The 22,670-nt window shown below is 33.1% G+C and overlaps 3 protein-coding genes, 1 long non-coding RNA gene and 1 pseudogene across 7 annotated transcripts; 3 read left to right on the forward strand and 2 right to left on the reverse strand.

The window, feature by feature from the left end:
- Positions 1 to 1,107: 1,107 nt before the first annotated feature.
- On the forward strand, positions 1,108 to 4,998 carry LOC107916383 (protein HOTHEAD). Its single transcript, XM_016845652.2, has 4 exons — positions 1,108 to 1,613; positions 2,227 to 2,605; positions 3,311 to 4,579; positions 4,686 to 4,998. Exons 1-4 carry the CDS (start codon positions 1,538 to 1,540, stop codon positions 4,738 to 4,740), a joined length of 1,779 nt encoding a protein of 592 aa, XP_016701141.1. The 5' UTR covers positions 1,108 to 1,537; the 3' UTR covers positions 4,741 to 4,998.
- A 2,261-nt stretch (positions 4,999 to 7,259) lies between these two features.
- Positions 7,260 to 10,200, forward strand: LOC107918842 (uncharacterized). Of its 4 annotated transcripts, none has more exons than XR_001690259.2 (7): positions 7,260 to 7,533; positions 7,827 to 7,931; positions 8,224 to 8,312; positions 9,307 to 9,407; positions 9,516 to 9,689; positions 9,779 to 9,891; positions 10,009 to 10,200. It is a non-coding gene; the product is annotated as an uncharacterized lncRNA (long non-coding RNA). The 4 variants fall into 4 exon arrangements; XR_005919580.1 differs by lacking the exon at positions 7,260 to 7,533 and adding an exon at positions 7,580 to 7,598; XR_001690257.2 differs by lacking the exon at positions 7,260 to 7,533 and having other exon boundaries at positions 7,676 to 7,931; positions 8,217 to 8,312.
- Positions 10,201 to 11,699: 1,499 nt separating this feature from the next.
- On the forward strand, positions 11,700 to 13,143 carry LOC107916381 (NDR1/HIN1-like protein 13). Its single transcript, XM_016845647.2, has one exon. It carries the CDS (start codon positions 12,061 to 12,063, stop codon positions 12,847 to 12,849), a length of 789 nt encoding a protein of 262 aa, XP_016701136.1. The 5' UTR covers positions 11,700 to 12,060; the 3' UTR covers positions 12,850 to 13,143.
- Positions 13,144 to 16,237: 3,094 nt separating this feature from the next.
- Positions 16,238 to 17,361, reverse strand: LOC107916012 (LOB domain-containing protein 22). Its single transcript, XM_016845180.2, has one exon. The coding sequence runs from the start codon at positions 17,168 to 17,170 to the stop codon at positions 16,430 to 16,432; it is 741 nt and encodes a 246-aa protein (XP_016700669.2). The 5' UTR covers positions 17,171 to 17,361; the 3' UTR covers positions 16,238 to 16,429.
- A 593-nt stretch (positions 17,362 to 17,954) lies between these two features.
- Positions 17,955 to 20,294, reverse strand: LOC107916380 (mediator of RNA polymerase II transcription subunit 9-like; annotated as a pseudogene).
- Positions 20,295 to 22,670: the final 2,376 nt, after the last annotated feature.

Genomic DNA, 22,670 nt, shown 5'->3' on the forward strand with positions numbered 1-22,670 from the left:
ACAATAATAGAAGGAATGCAAAACGTGGTAATTTTTGTGATAATAAGACTCTTCAAATACTTGCACAAGTAATATAAAACTTAATTAGATTGGAAACGAGAAAGCTTACCTTGAAAACTATAATTACATTGATTACCTTATGGAAAAACATGTTAGATTAATTACATAAGGAGAGGGAAATGATAAAAAATAATAATATGAGAAATCACCCTAAGTGTAAAAGTTGGGGTAAGGTAATTGAATGATGCATGTTTACGGAACCGAGAGGGGCTAAGGATGAGACAGGTGATCAGAGTTAGTGAGCTGTCAAATGAGCCAAGGTCCTATGAGTGAAATTAATGGTATGGGTAGCATAAATTCAACCACCTTTTTAAAATATTCATTCAATAATTTAACAAAAACCATTTATTCAAAGCTAATGATGATTAAAATTTAATAAATTGATTAATTTTTGTAAAATTCGTAAATACTTTTTTTTAGATGGTAACCCTGTATGTTAACTAAAGAAGGAAACAAATAATAAGATTGCCATGCACTTTTTTTTTTGGACGGCATAGCTATGCTAAAGTGTCCTAAAATGAGTGTTCCATTATTGGAATGCAATAATACTTCCATTAACTAATCCTAATACTCCTACTTAGACTAATGACTTCAATTATATAAATAATTTAATTAAACAAAAAGATTATTTTATACATATATAGCATGGGTTATGTTGACATTAATGATTTTGATGAAAACATTAATAAGGCCAAGAATTTCATGTGGAAACACTAACTTTAACCATCGTTTTCAATTTTCTAATTTATAAAAGGTTACTAATTTTATTTGGCCCTCGTGAATGTTTTGACTTTTAATCACATCATCCTCCTTTAGTCCTTTGTAACTGTCAATTTAGTTTCCAAATTCCACACCATCCAATTGGTATTTCAGAAATCATCTTAGTTATTGTTATAAGATTTCCCTAGTTTATAATGTGTAAAAAAGAGTTGGTCTCTTGGTCTTTACACAACCTTTTCTTTTTTTTATCTTTAATTTAGAGAGAGAGAGAGAGGGGTTACCCGAGGTGGCCTAGAAATTAATTAGTTAGGATGTTTAAACCCAAGGGCCAAATGCAAAGCCAAGGTTTCTCTCCTACTCCAACTGTGACATTCATTTCACCATTAATGACTTACACCAGCTACCCCTTGATTCAGTGATCTTTAAATATTGTTGATAGCTGCATTCCTTGTTGGTTGCAATACCCCTTATATATATATTTTCTCATTATTATATATATAATCTGTGTTGTATTTGCTTAGCCATACTGTATCTTGGTGTTTTTTTTTATATTCATCCATCATTGATCAGCTTTTGACTCTTGAAGGCTTCAACTCTGTGTGTGTAGATATATATATAACTACCTAAGTGAGTGTTAAACACACAAAACAAGGCCAACCGGTGAAAGCCACATACTGGAACTTGTTTATCTTTGGAAGTTATTAATATTATTTTTATTTTGGGCTGTGAGTTTCTGTTGCTGTGCTGAGGCCTTTCAATGGCTGCTTTTGTTGGGGCAGTGAAGCTCTTTATCTCTTTGGTTCTTTGGCTCAACACTCTCTCATCTATTCAAGGTTTTCCCTTCTTCTCTCATCTCTTTTTCTTTTCCCATCTTTCTCCACTGTTTCTGCATATATATATATATATATATATTTATATCATCTCCTTCTTGTTTTGTTTTTTGGGTATATATAGTTTTTCTTAATCTATATAAGTTTATTTACATATGTTCCTTCTTCAATATAATATGCATTTTGTTTCTGGAAAATTTGGGAAGAAATTAATGTCAACTGTGATCCCCTATTTTCCTTTTGTTTTATTTTTCTACAATTTACTTCCTTTTAATTAAATGGGGTAGTTAGATATCTTTTCATTTCAACCTTTTTCTTTTTTCTTTTTTTTTTGAATCTTTTCATTTGAAATGAATTATCAATTATGTTCATAATGCCTCATTTTTTCTAGTACTAATAGTTTCAATTAAACTACTAATAGTTCTCACTAGGTGTTGGAGAAGTAATAACAGTTTTTCTGACGGAATAATTTCTGTCAGAAGATGTATGATGTATTTCCGACGATACTTCCTCTTTTGCGACGGAAAGCACCCAATTTTTTTTGTGACGAAAGTATAGCGCGTCATAAAATATGTATATATAACAATATGAAAATTTTGCTGCAAAATTAATTCAGGTGCGAGGGATTTCTATGAATTTCGGTACCCGTTCATCAAAAGGGCGAGTTCATTTTCATCATCGTCATCGTTCTCATCATCGAGTAACGATGAAGTTACGTACGACTACATAATCGTGGGAGGTGGCACAGCCGGGTGTCCCTTAGCAGCCACACTGTCTCAAAACTTCAGTGTATTGCTGTTGGAGAGAGGTGGTGTTCCCTTCTCAAATGCCAATGTCTCCTTCCTCAGAAACTTCCACATCGCCTTGGCTGACACTTCCCCAACCTCTGCTTCCCAACCTTTCGTTTCCACCGATGGTGTTATTAATGCTAGGGCTAGGGTTTTGGGTGGTGGCACTTGCATTAATGCTGGCTTTTATACCAGAGCTAACTCAGAGTATGTTAGTTTCTCCTCTTCCCTTTTTTTTTTTTTTACATTTGAACTTAATACGGTTGCATTAAGGTCCTAATGATCTCTGAAAGTGACTGTAAATTATCCTGATGTTGAAGAAAAAAAGTTCAAATATAAGAGAATTTGGTCCAACAATAGTTGACTTTTCTATATACATGTGAAACCTGAAAATCATTGAGTATTGTCCACATTTATTAAGTATTTAGGTCCCCCATATCGCCAAAATTCTTAAATTAGTTGGTGATCCCATTTAAATTTCTTTTTAATTAAAATCAAGGATGTAGATGTTTCGGTTATGAAGAACAATTGATTAGGTTTTTGTTATGAATTGTAAAACTGGAAAAATAAAAAGAACCCATTAATGATTCCATCTTCCTTTCTATGAAGTCATTTTTTCTTCCTTAAATATTCTTATTTTTCTTTAAATTTTTCTCCCTTTTATTGTGTCACCTATTAAATGTTTGGATGTGATATTGAGTGGTCCTTCTGCCTTAATTTGCTTGATTCAGAGATATGATTAGGTAAGGTCTAGTACAGATTCCAAAATAGAAAGCAATGACATTTATTTGTACTTCATTATTAGCCTATACATTTAATTTGGTACACCCTACTAACATTATGATTTACTAGGCACAAGCACCACCAAGTGGATTTTTTTTTTTTATGAAATTTATGGCTCAAATGTTGCAGTTTCATACGGAGAGTGGGATGGGATGCTAGGCTAGTGAACGAGTCCTATCCATGGGTGGAGAAACAGATTGTTCACCAGCCTAAACTAGCACCATGGCAAGATGCCTTCAAGGACAGTCTTTTAGATGTTGGGGTCTCACCTTATAATGGATTCACCTACGACCATATCTATGGAACTAAAGTTGGAGGCACCATTTTCGACCGATTTGGCCGTCGTCATACGGCGGCTGAGCTTCTTGCTTCTGCTAACCCGAAAATGCTTACTGTTTTAGTGTATGCCACTGTCCAAAAAGTCTTATTCGATAAATCAGCAGGGAAGAGGCCAAAGGCAATGGGAGTGATGTTCAAAGATGAAAATGGGAACCAACATCAGGCATTTTTGACTAATAATCGAAGGAGTGAAGTGATTTTATCATGTGGTGCAATTGGGACTCCTCAATTGCTAATGCTTAGTGGCATTGGACCCAAAGCTGAACTCCAGAGGTTGAACATTTCCATGGTGTTGCATAATGAGTTTGTTGGAAAGGGCATGGCTGATAACCCGATGAACTCGGTTTTCGTCCCGATGACACGTTCTGTGGAACAATCTCTTATACAAACTGTTGGCATTACCAAGATGGGTGTTTACATCGAAGCTAGCAGTGGATTCGGACAGTCCCAGGACAGCATTCATTGTCATCATGGATTGTTGTCTGCTGAGATAGGGCAACTCTCAACAGTTCCACCAAAGCAAAGAACACGACAAGCCATCGAAGAATTCATCAAAAGGAAACGAGACCTTCCACGTGAGGCTTTCAAGGGAGGTTTCATTTTAGAGAAGATTGCAATGCCACTTTCCACTGGCCACCTCAACCTAATCAACACAAACATCGACAACAACCCTTCGGTTACCTTCAACTACTTCGGCCACCCCCGCGACCTACGCAGATGCGTCAATGGGATTCGGATGGCTGCCAAGGTTATACAATCGGACCGATTCACGAACTTCACCAAGTGTGACAAACCGACCGTAGAGAGGCTTCTTAACATGAGTGTCAATGCTAACATTAACCTTATACCCAAGCATACTAATGACACCAAGTCCCTAGAACAGTTCTGCAAAGACACTGTAATCACAATCTGGCATTACCATGGAGGGTGCCATGTTGGGAAGGTGGTGGACCCTAACCACAAAGTTCTTGGAACCAGAAGACTCCGGATCGTGGATGGCTCCACATTTAGTGAATCCCCTGGAACTAACCCTCAAGGCACTGTCTTGATGATGGGCAGGTAAGCATTAAAGGCACATTTGAATAGTAACACAAAGCATTAATCAACTATGTACAAAAGTGGTAGGGCAAGGGCAAACACTCATTTTCTTTTTGGATTTATGCAGGTATATGGGAGTCAAGATTTTGAGACGAAGACTAGGCAAAGCTGCTGGTGTGTAAGGACCGGCCTTTGTTTGTGGTAGTAGTGGGAGTAGGAAATGAAATGTGATAAGTCTGTAGAGAAATAGGAAATTTGGTGTCTCCTTTTGATTTGCGCTGTTTATTTTTCTGTCATGTTGACTGTGCTCTACTAATGGTTGGTGCCAAGATTGATGAGAAGTCAAAAAAAAGGGAAAAATATTTTAGGACATTAGGCTTAGCTATGTGTTTGCTTTTGATGGATTCGGTGTCCTATAATCAGAGATTTAAGGTTCCATACTTTGATCCTTTTTATACCTTTGAATATCATCGAACTATTTAGGCTAAAACACTAACAAATTGATCAACTATTCAAGTCTTTTTTTTTATCTTTAAAAAAAAATTATATCAAGAGTTTAGTTAAAGGTTTATTTGGTTAACAACAATAGCTTTATTTATATATGTAAATTAAAGATTAAGAATGTTTATTTAGATGTAATAAGCTTCAAAGTTTATCTAAATTAGAGATTAGGAAATATTGGTCGGGTAAGAAGATGAAGGTACTTTGAGACAACATTAACGAGGAAAAACGGCGGTCGTTGAGAATATTGATGGAGTAAAGAACAGACTTAATTGCACAAGTGTACTGTCGTGTTTAAAACAAGCATAGATGTGTAACAACTTTGTACATAATATCGTTATCTATGGATTGAGATTAGAACTGTGTTACAGAAAAAAGTGGGCCAACAAGACAATAAATCAAATAAGTTAAAGCTTCGAAATTATTTCATATTTAGTGGTTTTGGTATGTAAATTGTCTGTTTTTGTTATTTATTATGACAATATATATGTTTATAATTAATTATTTTAACTGCTTAATAACTTATTAATGAATCTTATATAGTAACTAAGCTATTATATTTATTAAAATCAATTAATTTTTAATATTTAATTCTTGAAATGGTAGCATTTTTAGATAAATTTATTTTAATTTGAGGTGGTTTAAAATTTTACAAATTATAAGTTCCACAATTGATTGATTGTCCTGTTGAAGGCAATGACGCACTTGAAATGTAGGGACGCAGGCAATTTTTTTTATAAAATTGAAGCCTTTTTACTTTTAAAATTTTATTTTTCCTCTATGTTGAAAAGCCTAGGAGCACTCTCCTTTATCTTAGTTCCTTTTCCATCTCTTGTTGGCCTTTCTCAAGATCAGTGCTGCTCTTTTGCTTTTTGTCGGGTTGTTAATTTTAGGTAAATTTTACAATAATAAAAGTATAATTTTTAAAAAATTAAATCAAAATTTTATCATTTTGAAGGAAAAATGTATAATTTTATTTTTACTAATTTAAAATTTTAAAAATTTTAAAAGGTCATTATAAAAAATAAAAGATTTTCATTTTAAGGGGCGGGCCTACCAGCCCCCTAAATTCGTCCCTGTCCAATTGAATAACAACCTCACACGTCTTACTTTGCATGGAAAGATGTTAGTTTCAACATTAGTTATTATGTGCAAATAAAAATAAGAATGTAACACAAACTATAATTATCAATAGTAGCATAAAAAGGAAGAATTCAGAAGCTCTTCGGCAGTGAAGAAATTAAGAGGCTGGCAGGACCCCAATTTCTTAAAATGAAAATATTTTTATTTAGTCTTTTTAAAATTTTTAAAATTTTAAATTAGTAAAAATAAAATTATACTTTAGGCCTCTTAAAAATATAAAAAAATTAATTTATAAAAATATAATATATTAAAATGGTGGGATTATTTTTTTTTTCTATTGTAAAAATTACAATTTAATTTTGACACCTAAAAACAATTTAATTTCGTCCCTACTCCTCAGGAGAAGGATATTTTATATTCAAAGGGGTTTGATTAAAAGGAATAGAGGTAACATTCTCTTCATCATACAAAGAGGATTTATTAATCATCGATGTTTCAAAATTGTCCTCATCTTCACTAACAGCAGTAGCTTGGGTTGTGCCTGCATCATCAACATTCTCATAAATATTTTTAAAATCCTCATCATCAACAGTCTTATATTTGGACTTCATATATTTCCAAGTTCATTTTGGGCCTTTACAATGAGCACTTACAAGTCTTTCGGCTCATCTATCGTGCTAGAGAGAATCTTTGCTAATTTTTCTTTTACATTAGGGGGTAAGCTTGATTTTTTTTTTGAGCCCTTTTTTTTGCACTCAACATCTCCTATTCTTAACCCATTAGGGCTATTCCCCTTCAAGCAATATAACCAGACATTTCTCAAAGTTATTGTCTCTTCAATTTTCAAAGGACAGCCTCATGAGTACGTACCTCTTATATTGAGCCTTGGCAATATCATTTCCCAATATAACTTGTCTAACGGACAAGACAGGATCATGTAGAATGAAAGATTCTTAGGAAATTGACACTTGGCTATTCCATCACCATGATTTAGCTCATGAGCTTCCTAAGACACGAAACTTGTCCCAGTGAAAATTTGTCACTTCAATTTTCAAAGGACAACCCAATGGTTACCTAAGGGTTTGTTTGGTTGGGTGTAATGGCTAATCCATTACACCCCGAATCGGTGGCCCCACTGAATACAGCGTTTGGTTCGCTATATTGCCGTAATACAGGCTTATTACGTTGCGGACGGATTCGGCATTTTCTCTGCTTCAGCGCCGATTTCTAATCCCTTCCAAAAACAAAGATTAGCTATTACGTCTCTGTTTTGATTTTCTTTTTCAATTTTTGCCCTCAGCTTCATCTTCTGCTTCTGTAACTTTCTTTCCAACCATCTCTACGTTTCCCTTTTTTTTCCATTGATTGCAGAGGAGACCTAGATATTTAAGGTAATTTTTATTTTTTCCTCATTCTCCTTATTGCGTTCTTCATCTTCTTCTCCTTCTTCATCCAGGTAACTTTCCTCCTTCTACTTCTTCCGTTCTTCATCTTTTATTTCCAATTTTCCTTAGCTTTGTCCGTCCCATATCTTCTCTTCTCAAGGCTGCTGTTTTGTTTCGCTCAAATCTATGGCTACTTTCACCTCTTTCTCTCTTTTTCAGTACTCTTTTATCTGTTTATATTTTGTTAATGTTAAGGATAGAGTGATAAAGTATTGATTCTGGGTATTTGATTTGGACAGTAATTATGCAACGACTGGAAGGATTGTTGCAATTGTGAGAGCCTCACCACGACTCTCTTCTTCTCTCACCTCCATCAATTTTCTAACACCAAATCACTCACGCAGGTATTTTTCTTTTCTTTTTATTTGGTTGGGAAGTTCTCTTATTTCGGCATTCAATTGATGAATCTTCTTTTTCCTTTTTCATGTCGGTTTCCTTTGTTGATAGATAGTTCGAAACCATCTGTTAATGCTAATTATGGTGTTGTTATCTAGAATTTATTAGAGAAATAAGAAAATTTAAGTGAAAGAAAAATTAAACATGGGGTGGTCAGTAATATTCCTTGTGTTTCGATATGTAAATAAGTTGAATCAAATTATTATGGCTTGAGCACCAAGTTTGTAAATAAGCATGCAGGGATGGAAATGGCTCAACTCATATGTGGAGGTTGTCGAATATTTCTAATGTATACATGTGGAGCAGCAAGTATAAAAATGTTGCACCAGGTACAATTTAATGATTTTGTGCATGTGATATAAATTTGTGGTTGTAATGTTTGGAATTGCAGAAATGATTCTGTTAAAGAAGAATGGAAAATTATTTTTGTGCTTTTAAGAAAATATAATGCTTGTGGGTTGAAGATCTGTTTCTTCAATTTGTTTCTGTACTGTAAACGAGTTTAAGGAATCTTATTCATTTTTCTTTTCTAAAAAAGGGGGAATGCGATTCCATTTCCTGATTAGTGCTTCTTTGTGCTGTATTTGGTTTTCCAGCGTTACAATGTGTCGAGCATGAATATCTTTTATTACCTTTATATTCTTTGTTTCTATTGTCATTGTCATCTTCGTTTGGTAGTCTTCTGAGCTACTTTAGTTCAAGATATCACTGGTGGATAATGGCTGTTCTAATCAAATTTGAGAGTGAGTACAAACCATATAGTATTTTCTGTTTTGTTTCTTCATTCATCTCATACCATTGGTTTTCCAGGTTGCCTTGCAATACGATTAATAGGTTACCTTATGTTTTGTCAGTTTTTTCTCTCTTTTTTCACCTTCTGTTCTGGGGACATACCTCTCAAATTTGGTCTTACTGGCCATTCACTTATCAAATATTTAAATTTTATGCAGCTTTTCATGCTGGGGTATAGATTTTCTTACATTGCAATATATTAGACATAAATGGTTTAATGGTATTGATTGCCCTTGGTCAAATAAATATCAGTCAAAAGGATTTTTCTTTGCTAAGTTTTCTAAATTTAATCGGAAGGATTAGAACTTATTATCCGCTTTTGCCCATCCAATAAATATTTTTTAGAGAACCTTTGTGAGATACTGTATATGCATGAGTATGTTTATAGGGAAAAAGTTAGAACTGTCATTGGCATAATTTATGTTCTTAATGGTAGTGTATGTGATGCGGAATTATGCAATTAGTTTTGAATTTGCTCAACTGTTTAGTTTTTATGTTTGAGCTGCTTCTTACTTCAGCTTTGTTAAACAGTGTTTCTTGCTGCAACTTATAAGTTCAGGACAAGCTGAAAAATCAACGAGCTTCAGCTCTTCCATGATGAGAATTTTTCAGCGTGGTCTTTTGCGTCAGAGGTGTTATATCATGCCATGAACTTTAGCTTCATTTCTTTTATGCAATAGATATTGAGGGTTCTATATCTCACGATTGGTGTCATGATGTATTTATGTCTATTTCTACAGAGATAAAGAAGCTCCAAGATTAACTGAGAGTGGTTTCCAATTCTTGGTCATAAGAGTAATACTTGTTGTAAATCTGTTCATAAGGAACTCATAAATGCTATGGCATTTACAACAATTTTCATAAGTTGTTCATAAGGATGAGGATGTCAAGGTTCGAAGCTATGGAGAAGGCTGGTAAGGACGACGACAGCTTTCACCAGCATTTGTAATGTTGTTTCTTGAAGATATGTTTTCTTTCTTATCACTCTTATGTTAACTTACAGATGTTAAGAACAAATGGGAAAGTAGCTCGTGGGGTAGAAAGTTGATTGTCCAGAAGAGAAGAGCATCTCTCAACGACTTTGATAGGTTCAAGCTTATGTTGGCTAAGATCAAGGTCAGTTTCCGATACACCCCCTATTGTGTCTACCCGTTTTATACCAGAGTTCTTTTCTTGAAAGCACTTCCTCAAAACTTCAATCGAAGCTTGACGAGCTGTAATACGGTTTTGCAGAGGTCTGGAGTCATCAAGCAAGAACTTGCTAAGCTGAAAAAGGAGAATGCATCTTGAATTTGATATTGAATCATGGATTTTTGTTAGTTTTTGTCATCAAACATTCTGCAGGTTGTTCTTTTTTGTAATTTTTTCTTTTATTTACAAATGATTAAAAAGATTAAAGATCAGTTGAGAGATCTTTGTTTGCTATATTACTTATTTTATAGTGAGTTTAATAGCAGGATATTGCTTTGCTTGCTGCAATTTTTCGTATCAAAATTCTGGTATTTATTTATATTCCCTTTATAGCATAATGAAAAATAAGACACTTAAGCTGTTTAAGTTTATAAGCTTCAAAATAAAAAGTTTTGATGTATTGTTTAGACAAACTCGAGCTGCTCAAGCTAGATATCGAGTTAATTATCTTACCTTAATTTATGTGTGTATATACTAAGTTTTGCTGATAATAAATATTAACCATTCATTCAGATAATTTTCCTATACATATGTATTTGTGTATATAAAATCATGCATTTATAAAGTAATAAAATACTGTCCAATACAACCAAGCATTTGGTTTAAATGATTGATACATGATCAAAACAAAAAGAATAAGAAACAAAGAATGAGTAACAAACAGTTACATGTTAATTTTAATATTAATTATTTCAAATGATCTTTTATTAAATTCATATAAGAATTTGAGTAAATTATAGTATCATATATTATGATTTGAGTAAATTCATATAAGAATATTGATTATTAAGAATTTTATTAAATTATATATTTTAATTATAATATATTTAATAATAATTATGTTAATTTATATTTTATAGTATCATATATTATGATTTGAGTAAATTCATATAAGAATATTGATTATTAAGAATTTTATTAAATTATATATTTTAATTATAATATATTTAATAATAATTATGTTTAAATATGATTAAATTATTTATTATTGATATTAATAATCTTATTAAAATTTAAATAACAATAACAATAATCATTTACCAAAACAAATTTATGCTAAGGGTATTCTAGTCATTTTAGTTTTTTCCATTATGCTATTACACCTCTATTCCATTCAACCAAACACAAGATTACTATTACGCCTCTATTCCATTACATTCAACCAAACAGTTGATTTGCTATTACACCTCTATTCCAATACACCTCTAATCCATTACACCTCTAATCCAATACACCTCTAATCTAATACAGCGAACCAAACGTGCCCTTATATTGAGCCTTGACAACATCATTTTCTGCCAGCCTTTAAGCAGTATAATAGTCTTCAGTCCACCCAATGTAAAATAAAAGGCTATACCGTCACAGCCAAGCACACATATGGGAGGCCCATCATGACTCAATTTATAAGCTTATTGTGAAAGACACTTGTCGATTATGACAATGCATCTTTCTAGGTAACGAGACCCTTCAAACCACTCCATCACTTTTCGCACAACTATGGTGTGAATTGTCTCAAATCTCCAACTTTCATACTTTGTATTCACAATATTTCATTTTCTAAAAACCAACTGGTTAGTGTAATATCAAGAGACACGTACTCAACTTACGTGTTAAATCCATGTTGTCCTGAACAAGCGCGTCGCTAATAGTTGTAGTTACAGCATTGCTGTCTCCCACTTTCCCATCCCACCTTCCTTCTCTTTTCTTTCTTTTCCTAACACTTCATTCAATATAAATAAAGGTAACTTACTTTAATTCATAATAAAGATGATCTAATCGAATTATATTTATTATCTAACCTAATTAAAATACCAGAGGCGAAATAGTGAAATTCAGTTTTATTAATTGGGTTTTGTTTAGTCAAAATAGCCTCAACCCACAAAGACACCCCACCGATTACTTTTTCATCAGTTTGCTTAAACTCCAAAACAATTCCCTTCTCTCCAACATCACACTCTCTAAACACACGCGCCTATCCAACATTCACATCATTTAAGTAGTAACATAAAGAAAGCAAGCTCCACACACTACTATTTTCCTGTTCCCACACCAAAACAAAACACTTTCTTCTTTCTTTTTTTTCTCCTCCCCACCATGACTGACAGAGTTTACCCTTCATCCAAACAACCCACAAATGGCACCGCCCCCACCACCACCTCCGCCGCCGCTGCCGCCAACCCTTCGTTTCCCGCCACTAAATCTCAACTCTATGGAGCCTCTCGCCCTCTATACCGTCCGCAAACCAAGCGCCACCGTTACCGCCGCTCATGCTGTTGTTCTTGCTGCCTTTGGACCACAATACTTATCCTTGTTCTTATCCTCCTAGTCGCCATAGCTGGTGCTATCTTATACGTCCTTTACCGTCCCCACCGCCCTACTTTCACGATCTCCTCCCTCAAGGTCTCGACCCTTAATGTAACCTCAGCTTCCAAGGTCATCACCAACATCCACCTTAACGTCACCGCCAAAAACCCGAACAAAAAGCTCGTCTACATTTACGACCCAATCACCATATCTCTTATCACAAACGACGAGATCGATATAGGGGAGGGTTCCTTGGGCTCCTTCGTGCATGGCAATAAAAACACGACTCTTTTGAAAGCTGCCATAACAAGTAGCAACAGGCAAGAACTTGATGAGGCTTCAGCTGGCAAGTTAAGGAGCGGTTTGAAGAGCAAGAAGGGTCTGCCATTAAAGATAAAGCTGGACACTAAAGTGAAAGCAAAGATGGGAGCACTGAAGACCCCCAAGGTTGGGATTAGGGTTGTTTGTGAAGGGATTAAAGCTACTGCTCCCAAGGGGAAATCAGCAACAATAGCTTCAACTTCTAATGCAAAGTGTAAGGTTGATTTGAGGCTCAAGATCTGGAAATGGACTTTATGATTATGAGAGCTCAGGATTAGAAAGAATGAAGAAGAAAAAGGTTTGCTTTAAGAAATTTGGGTTTTTCATTTTTTGGGTGATTATTATATCTTGTGTAAATTTGGCGATTGATTGTAATGATAGGGTATAGAAAACAGTGATGTATAATTTTTCCTGATTATCTTTTTGGCTCTTTTGTTTTGTTTTCAGTCCTTGTTCATTGGGGCAAATTTATAGTCTTCTCCTTAATATAACTTGGTTCATTGTATTCAATTCTTTACATCTTTTCCCCAGTAGAGGGTAATTTTGATTGAAGAGATGTGCCAAAATTTGTAATTAAGTGGTGGGAATTTAGGGAGTTTTGACCTACAATTGAGTTTTAGATCCAACGTATAATTTGATGTAAATTAATTTCTTTTCAAAAAGTCTCTTATTATGACATTACAATCAATGTGAAATTATTTATATAACTATAATATTTGTTCGGATTTAATTCCGACAATGATCATTAAAAAATGGAACCCCGCATCTGATTGTACCTAATGGTAATATAAATTATTAATTAAAAAATTTAGACTTACAATGGTGAACAAAGTTAAATCTATTATACAGGAATTTTGAACATTCCTTATCTTTTTCCTCGGACCCAAAAAGTAGAAATAATTAGGTAGCCACTTTTTCAGTCATAAAATTTATGACTTTAACTTTGCTTAAATTCCAAGCACTTGTGCCCCCAATTTAATTATTTATGTAGAATAAAACCAATTACTAATCAAATATTAGTGTCGGTAGGAGATTCCAAATTGGAGGAGTACACAATTATTGTGGTGGGTGATATTCAAGAACAGGGTCCCATTCTCCCTGCTTTCTTCCATTTCTATTTTTCGATTATTACTGGTTGGAGTCCTTCCATATCAAAAAATTCAACAAATTTAACCTGCAACTATACACATTATATTAATTTAGTCTTAATTCTTAAAAATTCAAAATTTAAAATTAAAAATAAATAAAAAAGCTTTAAAAATAAAAATTATTTAAAAATTTATCTTTCCGATAAAAATACATACAAATTTATAAATATATGAATATCTATTTTTTTTATTTTTCTAATATGAAATTTATTTATTAAAATTTTTTTTAAATCCGCAGAGAAAACTTAAATCAAATTCAAACTTTTCCTTTCTTTAATTTTTTAATAAATAATAATTTATATATTACACGTTTAGCCTTGTTCCTTGGTTTTTGTCAAAATTTTGTCGAATGCTCCGCACCACCTTTGCCTATAACCATTGGTACCAATAACCCTTACTCTGAATTCCTTGATTTTCACACCCCCAATCATCAGGCCATCAAACTAGAAATTTGTTGTGGAGCTACTTCCACCTATTGGGTCTCCAAGACTTCATCATTGCCTATATACCCTAATCATGCCCGCCTTCAAGTACAACTTCAAATGCAACAAACTTGTTCTAGGCAACAATTTAAAGATATTGATTCTTACCCGTTTTGACCTCATACTGTAATTTTTTATACAACCTTAACATGGTGGTCGTTAATGTTGAAAAATGAGAAAACTTGAATCTGCTTATGTCTTCTTCATGTTTTTTTTCCTTAATTTTTAATTTATTTATAAAATTCTTATTTTAATAAATAAATGTTATAATAAAAATATATATTCATTTATTTATAAATATTTTTTATAAAATTTTATGTATTTTATCAAAAAATGAAGTTTTAAATAATTTTTATTTTTAAAGTTTTTTAATTTTTAATTTTTGAATTTATAAGAGTCAAGAATGAATTGACATAATACGTAACAGTTGAGGGTTAAAATTGTTGAACTTTTAAGAATTAAGACCAAATTGATAGTATTAATAAACATTGGATAGCTAAATTTGTTATTTTATCAATGAAAACGATTGAGTCAACATTTTGTTAGTGATTTAGAGGATGAATGGCCAAAATATTAAATTTGGATAACATTAATGACTAAAATGAAAAATTTTAAACTTGAATAATCTAAACAAAAACACGCTATTAGTTAGATGACTATTTATATAGTTGATGCTTAAATATATTTGTGAGTGTAAGTATAAATATAGGTCTAACCAACTATAATGATATGTAGATTCAACTAGTACAATACACATCAGACGAAGACCCCCATAAAGTATATGCACATGATGGAAAAGAGACTAACACATCGTAAATGCAATTAGTAAGACTCAAACCTGGAGCTTCAAAGAAACTTCAATCTTTACTAATATAACACTGCAAGTGCATCAAATAATTTCTCTTGTATTAATTTAATATATTTTTATATTTATTTATACCTATGGCGTGCTCTAATGATAACTAATATCAAATAACTCCAAATAATTTGGCACATAACTGACTTAATTATCATTCATGAATAATAAGGATAAATGAATGAGGGCACGTGTGAAAGATACTGTCATTGGCAAACACGACACCTCATCAACTCATGATTTTGACATTTTGGGAATTCAAAAATTTTCTTCTAATTTATGTACCTTTTTAAGTTAGGGGAATTTTCTTTTTATGCATATTTAATAATTCAAAATTAAAGTAATTTAATATTTTTTTATGAAAAAATAATAAGTAAATAAAAGCTATTTATCATTTAACCGAGAATATTTTCAATTCAATATTCTAATTTTATTTTATTTATTTTAATGTTATATTATTCTATGGAAAAATTTATATATAAAATTTTATTTTTTTTGTTAAAAATAAAGTGAAATATAACTTTTTTTATAATTTAAAATTTTATATTTATCAAACGGTCTAATTATATTTCGTAATTAATTATAGATAATATATAAAAAATTATAATTTAACTTTAATACTTAAGTTTTAAACATTTATTTTTTTAACACTTAGATTTTAAATTTATCAAGTGGTATTTTGCTCATTTTAAATTTTTATATATTTTTTAAAGAAATTATTCTTATAGTCTTGATAAGTATAAGTAACTTATAATGATCTGATTGTTGGGTAAAGACAAAATTTATATAGTTGGAAAGCTAAAACTCTCTCCTTAACAGGTAAAGTCACTCCTGCTGAAGCAGTCATCATATTCAGCTCGAGCTCAAGTTTAAGTATAAAAATTGATAAATAAATTTAATCGAGCTTAAATAATTCGATTATATTTTTATTTAAACTCTAATTTAAAAATAGATGTTTAATTGAACTCGAGTCGAATATTGAATTTAAAATTTGAACTTGAATCAATTACGCGGCTACTATACCCAAAGGTGTCAGCTTAGAGATGAAAAGATTATAAGAGGTTTGAGGACATTTTGTTGATTTTGTTAATATAATCAACAAAAGATTATAAGACCTAGGCATGCAGATATGTCTTCTCTAATAAAGAAAGATGACCAGAGAGAGAATTGGGAGTGGGAAAAATATTATTTCAAATAATTAGATCAACTACATTGCGACAAAGAAAGCAAAATAGACACCCATATAATATATCAACAAAAAAAAAAGGTTTATGTGAATGTCATTTATTTGTCTCTTATATTAATTTGAATATGGATCATATTCATTCGTAAGAATGAACAAAAAAATGTGATTAAGATGACATAACTAATTGTGTGGATGGCACAAACCTCCTTTCAACTATATCATCGTTCTCAAACTTCATCTCATGCCTTTCACAAGCTATCCCATAATCATGCTTCACTTCATCCTCATGTACGTCATTATGTTCACTTTGTTTCATAAAACTCTGCTTGATATTCAATGTCGACAATGCTGACGTCGATTCTTGTATGCCCCATGAATGATCATAGTTTTCTTGCAACTGATGTTGTTGGTTGTTATCGTTCACCGCAAACAGTTCCTCGTGAGGTTCTTGGACGTAATAATAGTTGGAGTTATACGAGTTCAATGGATCCTGGGGATTGATCATATCGCAACCTAGCGTTAAATCGCTATGTTGTTGTTGAGCGGCCTGTGCTCGGCATATGGCTAGCTGATGTAAAACCAGGTCAAGTTCGGCCTGGCTGTATTCGATTTGTCGTTGAAGCTCTTGAATGATCCTATAACAACCTCCAACAGGGTCATTAGCTCGTGCGTCGGACTGAAACACGATCGTACGCATGGCTATGTCCTTTTCGGGAGGGTTAAGGTTCTTAATGATCTTGGTGATGTTGCTGACCCCGAACAATTTATGCGCGTTTTGGAACTGTCGTTGCCGATCGTGAGGGAAATATGGGGCGAGAATGCAGTCCGGTGCACACTTCCTACGTTGGTATTTACATGCAGCGCAAGCTTGCGTTGTACCGTTACTACCAGTTCTCGAAATGCTCATATTTTTGGCTCTCTTTTTTTTTTGCTTATTGTTTTTGAAAGGGAATGAGATATCGGATGCGTTGCCGCCGGGGATGGTGCAGTTTTTTTTGTTTGTTTTTATTTTTATTTTTTATGTATTTTTACAGCAAAATGTTTATTTCTGGAGGGTTGTATGGGATGGGAATAAAGGAAAGGGAGAAAATAAGAGATGGAGAGAAATGAAAGGAATGGAAGACAGGTTGGTATATGAAGGAGAAAGGGTCCAAAGAGTGAAGGAAAATTAAACAAATTCTGTTATCAATGGATATTTTTGGATTGTTTAATGGGTAAGTTGGCACACTGTTTGACTTAAAAACATTATCTGTTTATTTATGGGAGCTTAAAATAGATTCATGGTCTTAACTATTTTTATGGAGTTTTTGAAATTTTTGTAATGACCCTTTTTTTTCAAGATATAAATGTCTTGCTAAATTTGGTACTTTTTATCTTTTGCCACTTTTCGCAGTAGTCTTTGCCCCTTTTGTTTCTTCAATCTTCCGTTGTTTCCCAGAAATTTCTAATCACTAAGCCAATTGATTTTCTTTTCGCCTTGGTTAAGCAAAATGATGACTTGTAAGGGATTTATTTTAATTACTTCATATAAAAGATGTGACATTTTATGATAGCTTGCAAATGCAATCCCTTTTTTATTATATACAATATTAAAGGTGATGATGAGATAACACAGTTTGAATCCGTGTCAAACAGGTATCTGACAAGAACTTTAACCAGCTTCATACAAGTGGAAACATAGAACAGCAATCGTCTTAAATTATCGACTTGGAGAGTGAATAACTTGAATGCAATACAGTGGACAAGGTTTATTAATCTTAATTTAACTTCCACTAGAAACTTTATGAACATCCAGGCCCCAGCACAAATGAGACTTCAGATCCCCATAAACTTCAATGGCACCAAAACGAGAAAAAGGAAAAGATTGCATTTGAACATGATCATGTTCCAAAAGAAATCTTGATATAAGGAACAAGGTAGACAAGATATTAAGAGTTTTGGACTTGACAAAACAAAGAAATGAATATGATCTAATTCTATAACTACAAGTTCTAGGGATTCTGTTATCGAACTTCCGGACTTCAACAGAACGAGAACTTGACCTGAATGCAGCAAAGCCGAAGTACCGGTTGTCGCAAGCTGTAGTTCAAAATTCAAGGAAGAAAACAATCATCAGTATGAAAGGACCAAAGAAGAAAGCAAATATAGAACAGCATAAGCAAAGCAAATCTATCATAGGATGAGTGCAAACATGTAGACAATCCAACCCAACAGCTCTAGAACAGTGATGAACAACTTTGCAAGTGTTGTTTGAAATTATCATTTAAAGAGTTTTCAATGACAATAGCTAAAGCCTTTTATCTTAAGAAGTGGTAACAAAATTGTTGGCCAATGATTCCAAAATCAAGGAAAAGAATTTAAATCCTCTCCTTGATACTCTTAAAGGACACAGGCTCTGCAGACAAATGATAAACAACTACAATGCAAAGTTTGAACAATAATCTTTATAACATCCACAAATAGATTTTCCCAACAAGTTTCATTAGTGCATCATAATGTAATCTAAACAGTAAAGCTGCAGAATAACAGACACAATAGTTCCAAGATTGAAAAGCACTTCTTGCCATGGTCCGGTTTTTCTTTTCATTACTCGAAAACTTGTTTCATGGTAAGATTCGTTTCGTTTTTGTTGTGCTTGCGGAAGATAAACACTAGCATTTACATGGTTTTTCCCTATATCGATTCCAGACAACTTCCCTTGCCCTGATCCAGATTAATATGCCCTCACTGAAACCCCACAGTATCTATAAGACTAAACACTCTGTTTCTTGCTTCTTTCACACAAAACACAAAAAAGAGTACACAAAGAAGCAATGACACTTTTTAAACTAGGTCGATGAAATTGAATCAAAGAATCAAAGAATGTTAGTGAGCAGTTCTTACTCAAATTGGAATCTTAATTGATACGTTACAGTGAACAGTACTGAAAGCAAATATTTATGTCAATTTGTTTTGTATGCATTTTCTTACCTGTGCACTATGGCTCAGTCTTAACAAGATCTTCAACAGAGCTTCTACAGTTGGCAATTAGATCCCTTGAATTGGAAGAAAAACGAAATGTACACATTAAATACTTAAGTTGCAGGAAAGAAAAACACAAATCAAGGACCAATTACTAACCTCCTTTGATTTAACAATTGTTCACTTTCCTCCAGCTTTTGCTTTTGTCCTTCAACAGTCTACAATCCAAAAACCATAAATTAAGTTGCAGGAAGAAACACTAATACTAATATATATTTGCACATTTTTTGTATAGGGTTATTGTCATAACTATGTAAGAATATGTGAGTAAAAACTTTCATGTTAGACATGCAGCTTTATCAATATCACAGTTTATGAACAGAAATTATAAGTTAAGAAACAAGAGAAGATAAGTAGGTAATTTACCATAGGTTTGGTATTAATTGATGCCCCAATCGAGTTTAAAAGCTGTTGGCACTTCTCAAAATGATTGTTCAGTTCATTAATCTTTCAGAAAACCCACCAAGTAGAAAATCAATAATCTTCGAAACAAATAATAAACCAGTTTTAAAATTTTAAAAGAAGGGGAAAAAAACCCAAACAAACCAAATCATCAGAATGTTGATCCCGAGTTCCATTATCAATTGCATCACCCAAATTCTCGACCAACTGCACCCCCAAAACAAACCCATAAACAAAAAGAAAGTATAAAGAGTGATAAGGTTATGGTTTTGATTAAAGGAATACGTGTAAGAGGTGAAAGTGAGAAGGTAGTGACTGATGATGTTGATCCTGCTGCACTTGTTGTTGTTGTGACTTGTGATGGTGGAGGTGGAGGAGAGAGGTATGGAGGGTCTTGATTTGAGGGAGTAGATACGTTACTGTGGGGTGGGACGCTTGGAATCGTAGTACAGCTTCCACCTCCTGCGGACGGATCCATCGTTATTCTCTCAATGGCTGGCTATGGGTAGCTCCCTCGTTTCTTTTTCCACTTTGCCGCCATTGCCGGTGCACAGTTAGAGACAGATTAACCACTTTCTCCAATTACGTTCTGCCAAGTGGTAAGAGAAATGGGATGAGTGTCACAAAAATAGACTTCTAAATTAACTTTTTAAGATAATACATAATAATAGATAAATAATATATTTTTAATGAAAAATGTTGAAATTAACTTATTATAATATCCGTTCTTTTTTATATAATGTCTAAAATTATTCATACATTTTCACTGCACTGATAATACTGTTATTGCTAATTAAGCTAAGACTCAATTGATAATATAATATAATTTATTTAAATGAAAAGGAAGTATAAAAATTACTCTAGAATATATATACAAAATAATGAAATATATAATAAAACATATAAAATCTAAATTACATAAAATTGGATTTCTGTAATCATTTTTTGGGAAACAATTGCAACATAAAACAATCAAAGTATATTTAAGTGTTAGACAAATTAAAGCAGTAAAATGAATATGAATTTGTATTGGCCTTGAGGGCAATTGCAACATATATGATTTTTTATACTTCCTTTTCATTTTAATAAATTTTATATATTTATATTTAATATATTTTCTGAACTTTTATATATTTAATTATTTCACATTTTTTCAGATTATTTTTACAATTTCTTTCCATCTTATAATTGACATATATATATTTTTAGATTATATATGTTTCAATTTTTTTACAGTTTATACATATTTTATAAAAAATATATATATTTTATAAAGGACCGTCAAGTGACGCTTTTTCATTACAAGTCCACAACATGCCTAATGGTACTTTTGCATTGGCTAAATCTACTCAACGGTTTTTTCTTAATGTCCGTTAAAAGAGGGTTCAAAAAACATAACTTTGGCATATGTTAGGTACTAAATTGAAATAAAAAAATTAGATGCCAAAATAGAAAAATATGTATATTTTAGTATAGGTGTGGTTTGTAAAGGACAATAGAAATAAGATATATATTTGCCGTTGAATTTGAGAACAGTTGAACATAATTCTTGAATCCAAGTCCCAACTGCTCTTCTAATATCACAAAGTCCAAATTTGCTTAGAGAAGGCAAATTCAAAGAAAATATGATTTGGGGTTTCTGCTTCGTTGGAACAAAGCTAGCAAACAATTAATTTCTATGTTCATGCCTGTTAAGTACTATCTCTAAGCGGAAGCCTGTTCATCATAGCCATCCAAGCAAAAATAAAGTGCTTAGGAATGTGTAATGGAAACCTTATCAACTTTTGCCAACTACCCTTCTCTCCTTTATCTTTAATCTCCTCCCTCAACTTGGTAGTGGAGATATTACTAGCTGCAGTCAGTCGCGGCCACCTCTCTCATCTTAAGTAGTCTTTTCTAGTTCCAACTACCTGGAGAACCAATAGTACAAACCCTTAGCTAGCAAGAATGGCTTTAACATGTTGCAAAATGCAAGCCTGATTCCAATCTTCAAGTTTTTTCAAACCTAACCCACCCTCAACTTTAGGTGAACAAATCTTCTGCTAGCTGACTCTTGCTCCAAAAGTTGCACTACATTTCTCTTTCTAGAAATACCTAGAAGTTGTTAAACTATAACCAAAAACAGTAAAGAACGAAGGAAAAATAAAGAACTAAGAAAATTCTTCCTGTTCTTGATGCATGCAGAAACCCATGCATTTATAGTCAAATGTACGTAACTGTTGTTTAACAGACTAACTGAATACTAACTGCTTAAACAGTAACTGTTATAACAACTGCTTTAGTTACTACTCTAACATTCCCTCTGCTTGTTTGTGTTTTGAGTTACAAAGTTCTTTTGACGTTAAAACTCTTAAGAGCATGTCTGAAGTTTGAAAACAGCTTCGGTGTGATTGGTTTTGTGAGGACATCTGCAATTTGTTGAGTAGAAGGAACAAAATTAACATGTAGGCACCCAGCAAGAATCTTCTCTCGAATAAAGTGATGGTCAATTTCAACATGCTTCATCTTGGTGTGATGGGTGGGATTCTCAGCAACAGACACCGAGGAGGAATTGTCGCACCAGATGATTGGTACCTTGGACACTGACATTTTAACTTCATTCAGCAACTGTTGAATCCATAATAGCTCAGACACGCAGTTAGCCAATCTGCGATATTCTGCTTCAGCAGATGATCGAGACACTACTGGTTGTTTCTTTGAACACCATGCCACCGGATTTGGACCAAGATATACCACATACCCAGATGTAGAACGACGATCTTCGACAGATGAGGCCCAGTCAGCATCAGAGTAAGCCACCAGTTCACGTGGTCCCGCTGTAAGGCATAGTCCATGATCCATGGTGCCTGCTAAATATCGTAAGACACGTTTGAGTGCTTTCCAATGAGTTTCGCTTAGAGCACTCATGTACTGACTAAGTTTGTTAGATCGGGTCGGGTAATACACACATACTGTAGCATACCGATAACACTTCTATACAGGTG

This window comes from Gossypium hirsutum, chromosome D10 (genome assembly GCF_007990345.1).
Source record: "Gossypium hirsutum isolate 1008001.06 chromosome D10, Gossypium_hirsutum_v2.1, whole genome shotgun sequence".
Classification (NCBI taxonomy): Eukaryota; Viridiplantae; Streptophyta; class Magnoliopsida; order Malvales; family Malvaceae; genus Gossypium; species Gossypium hirsutum.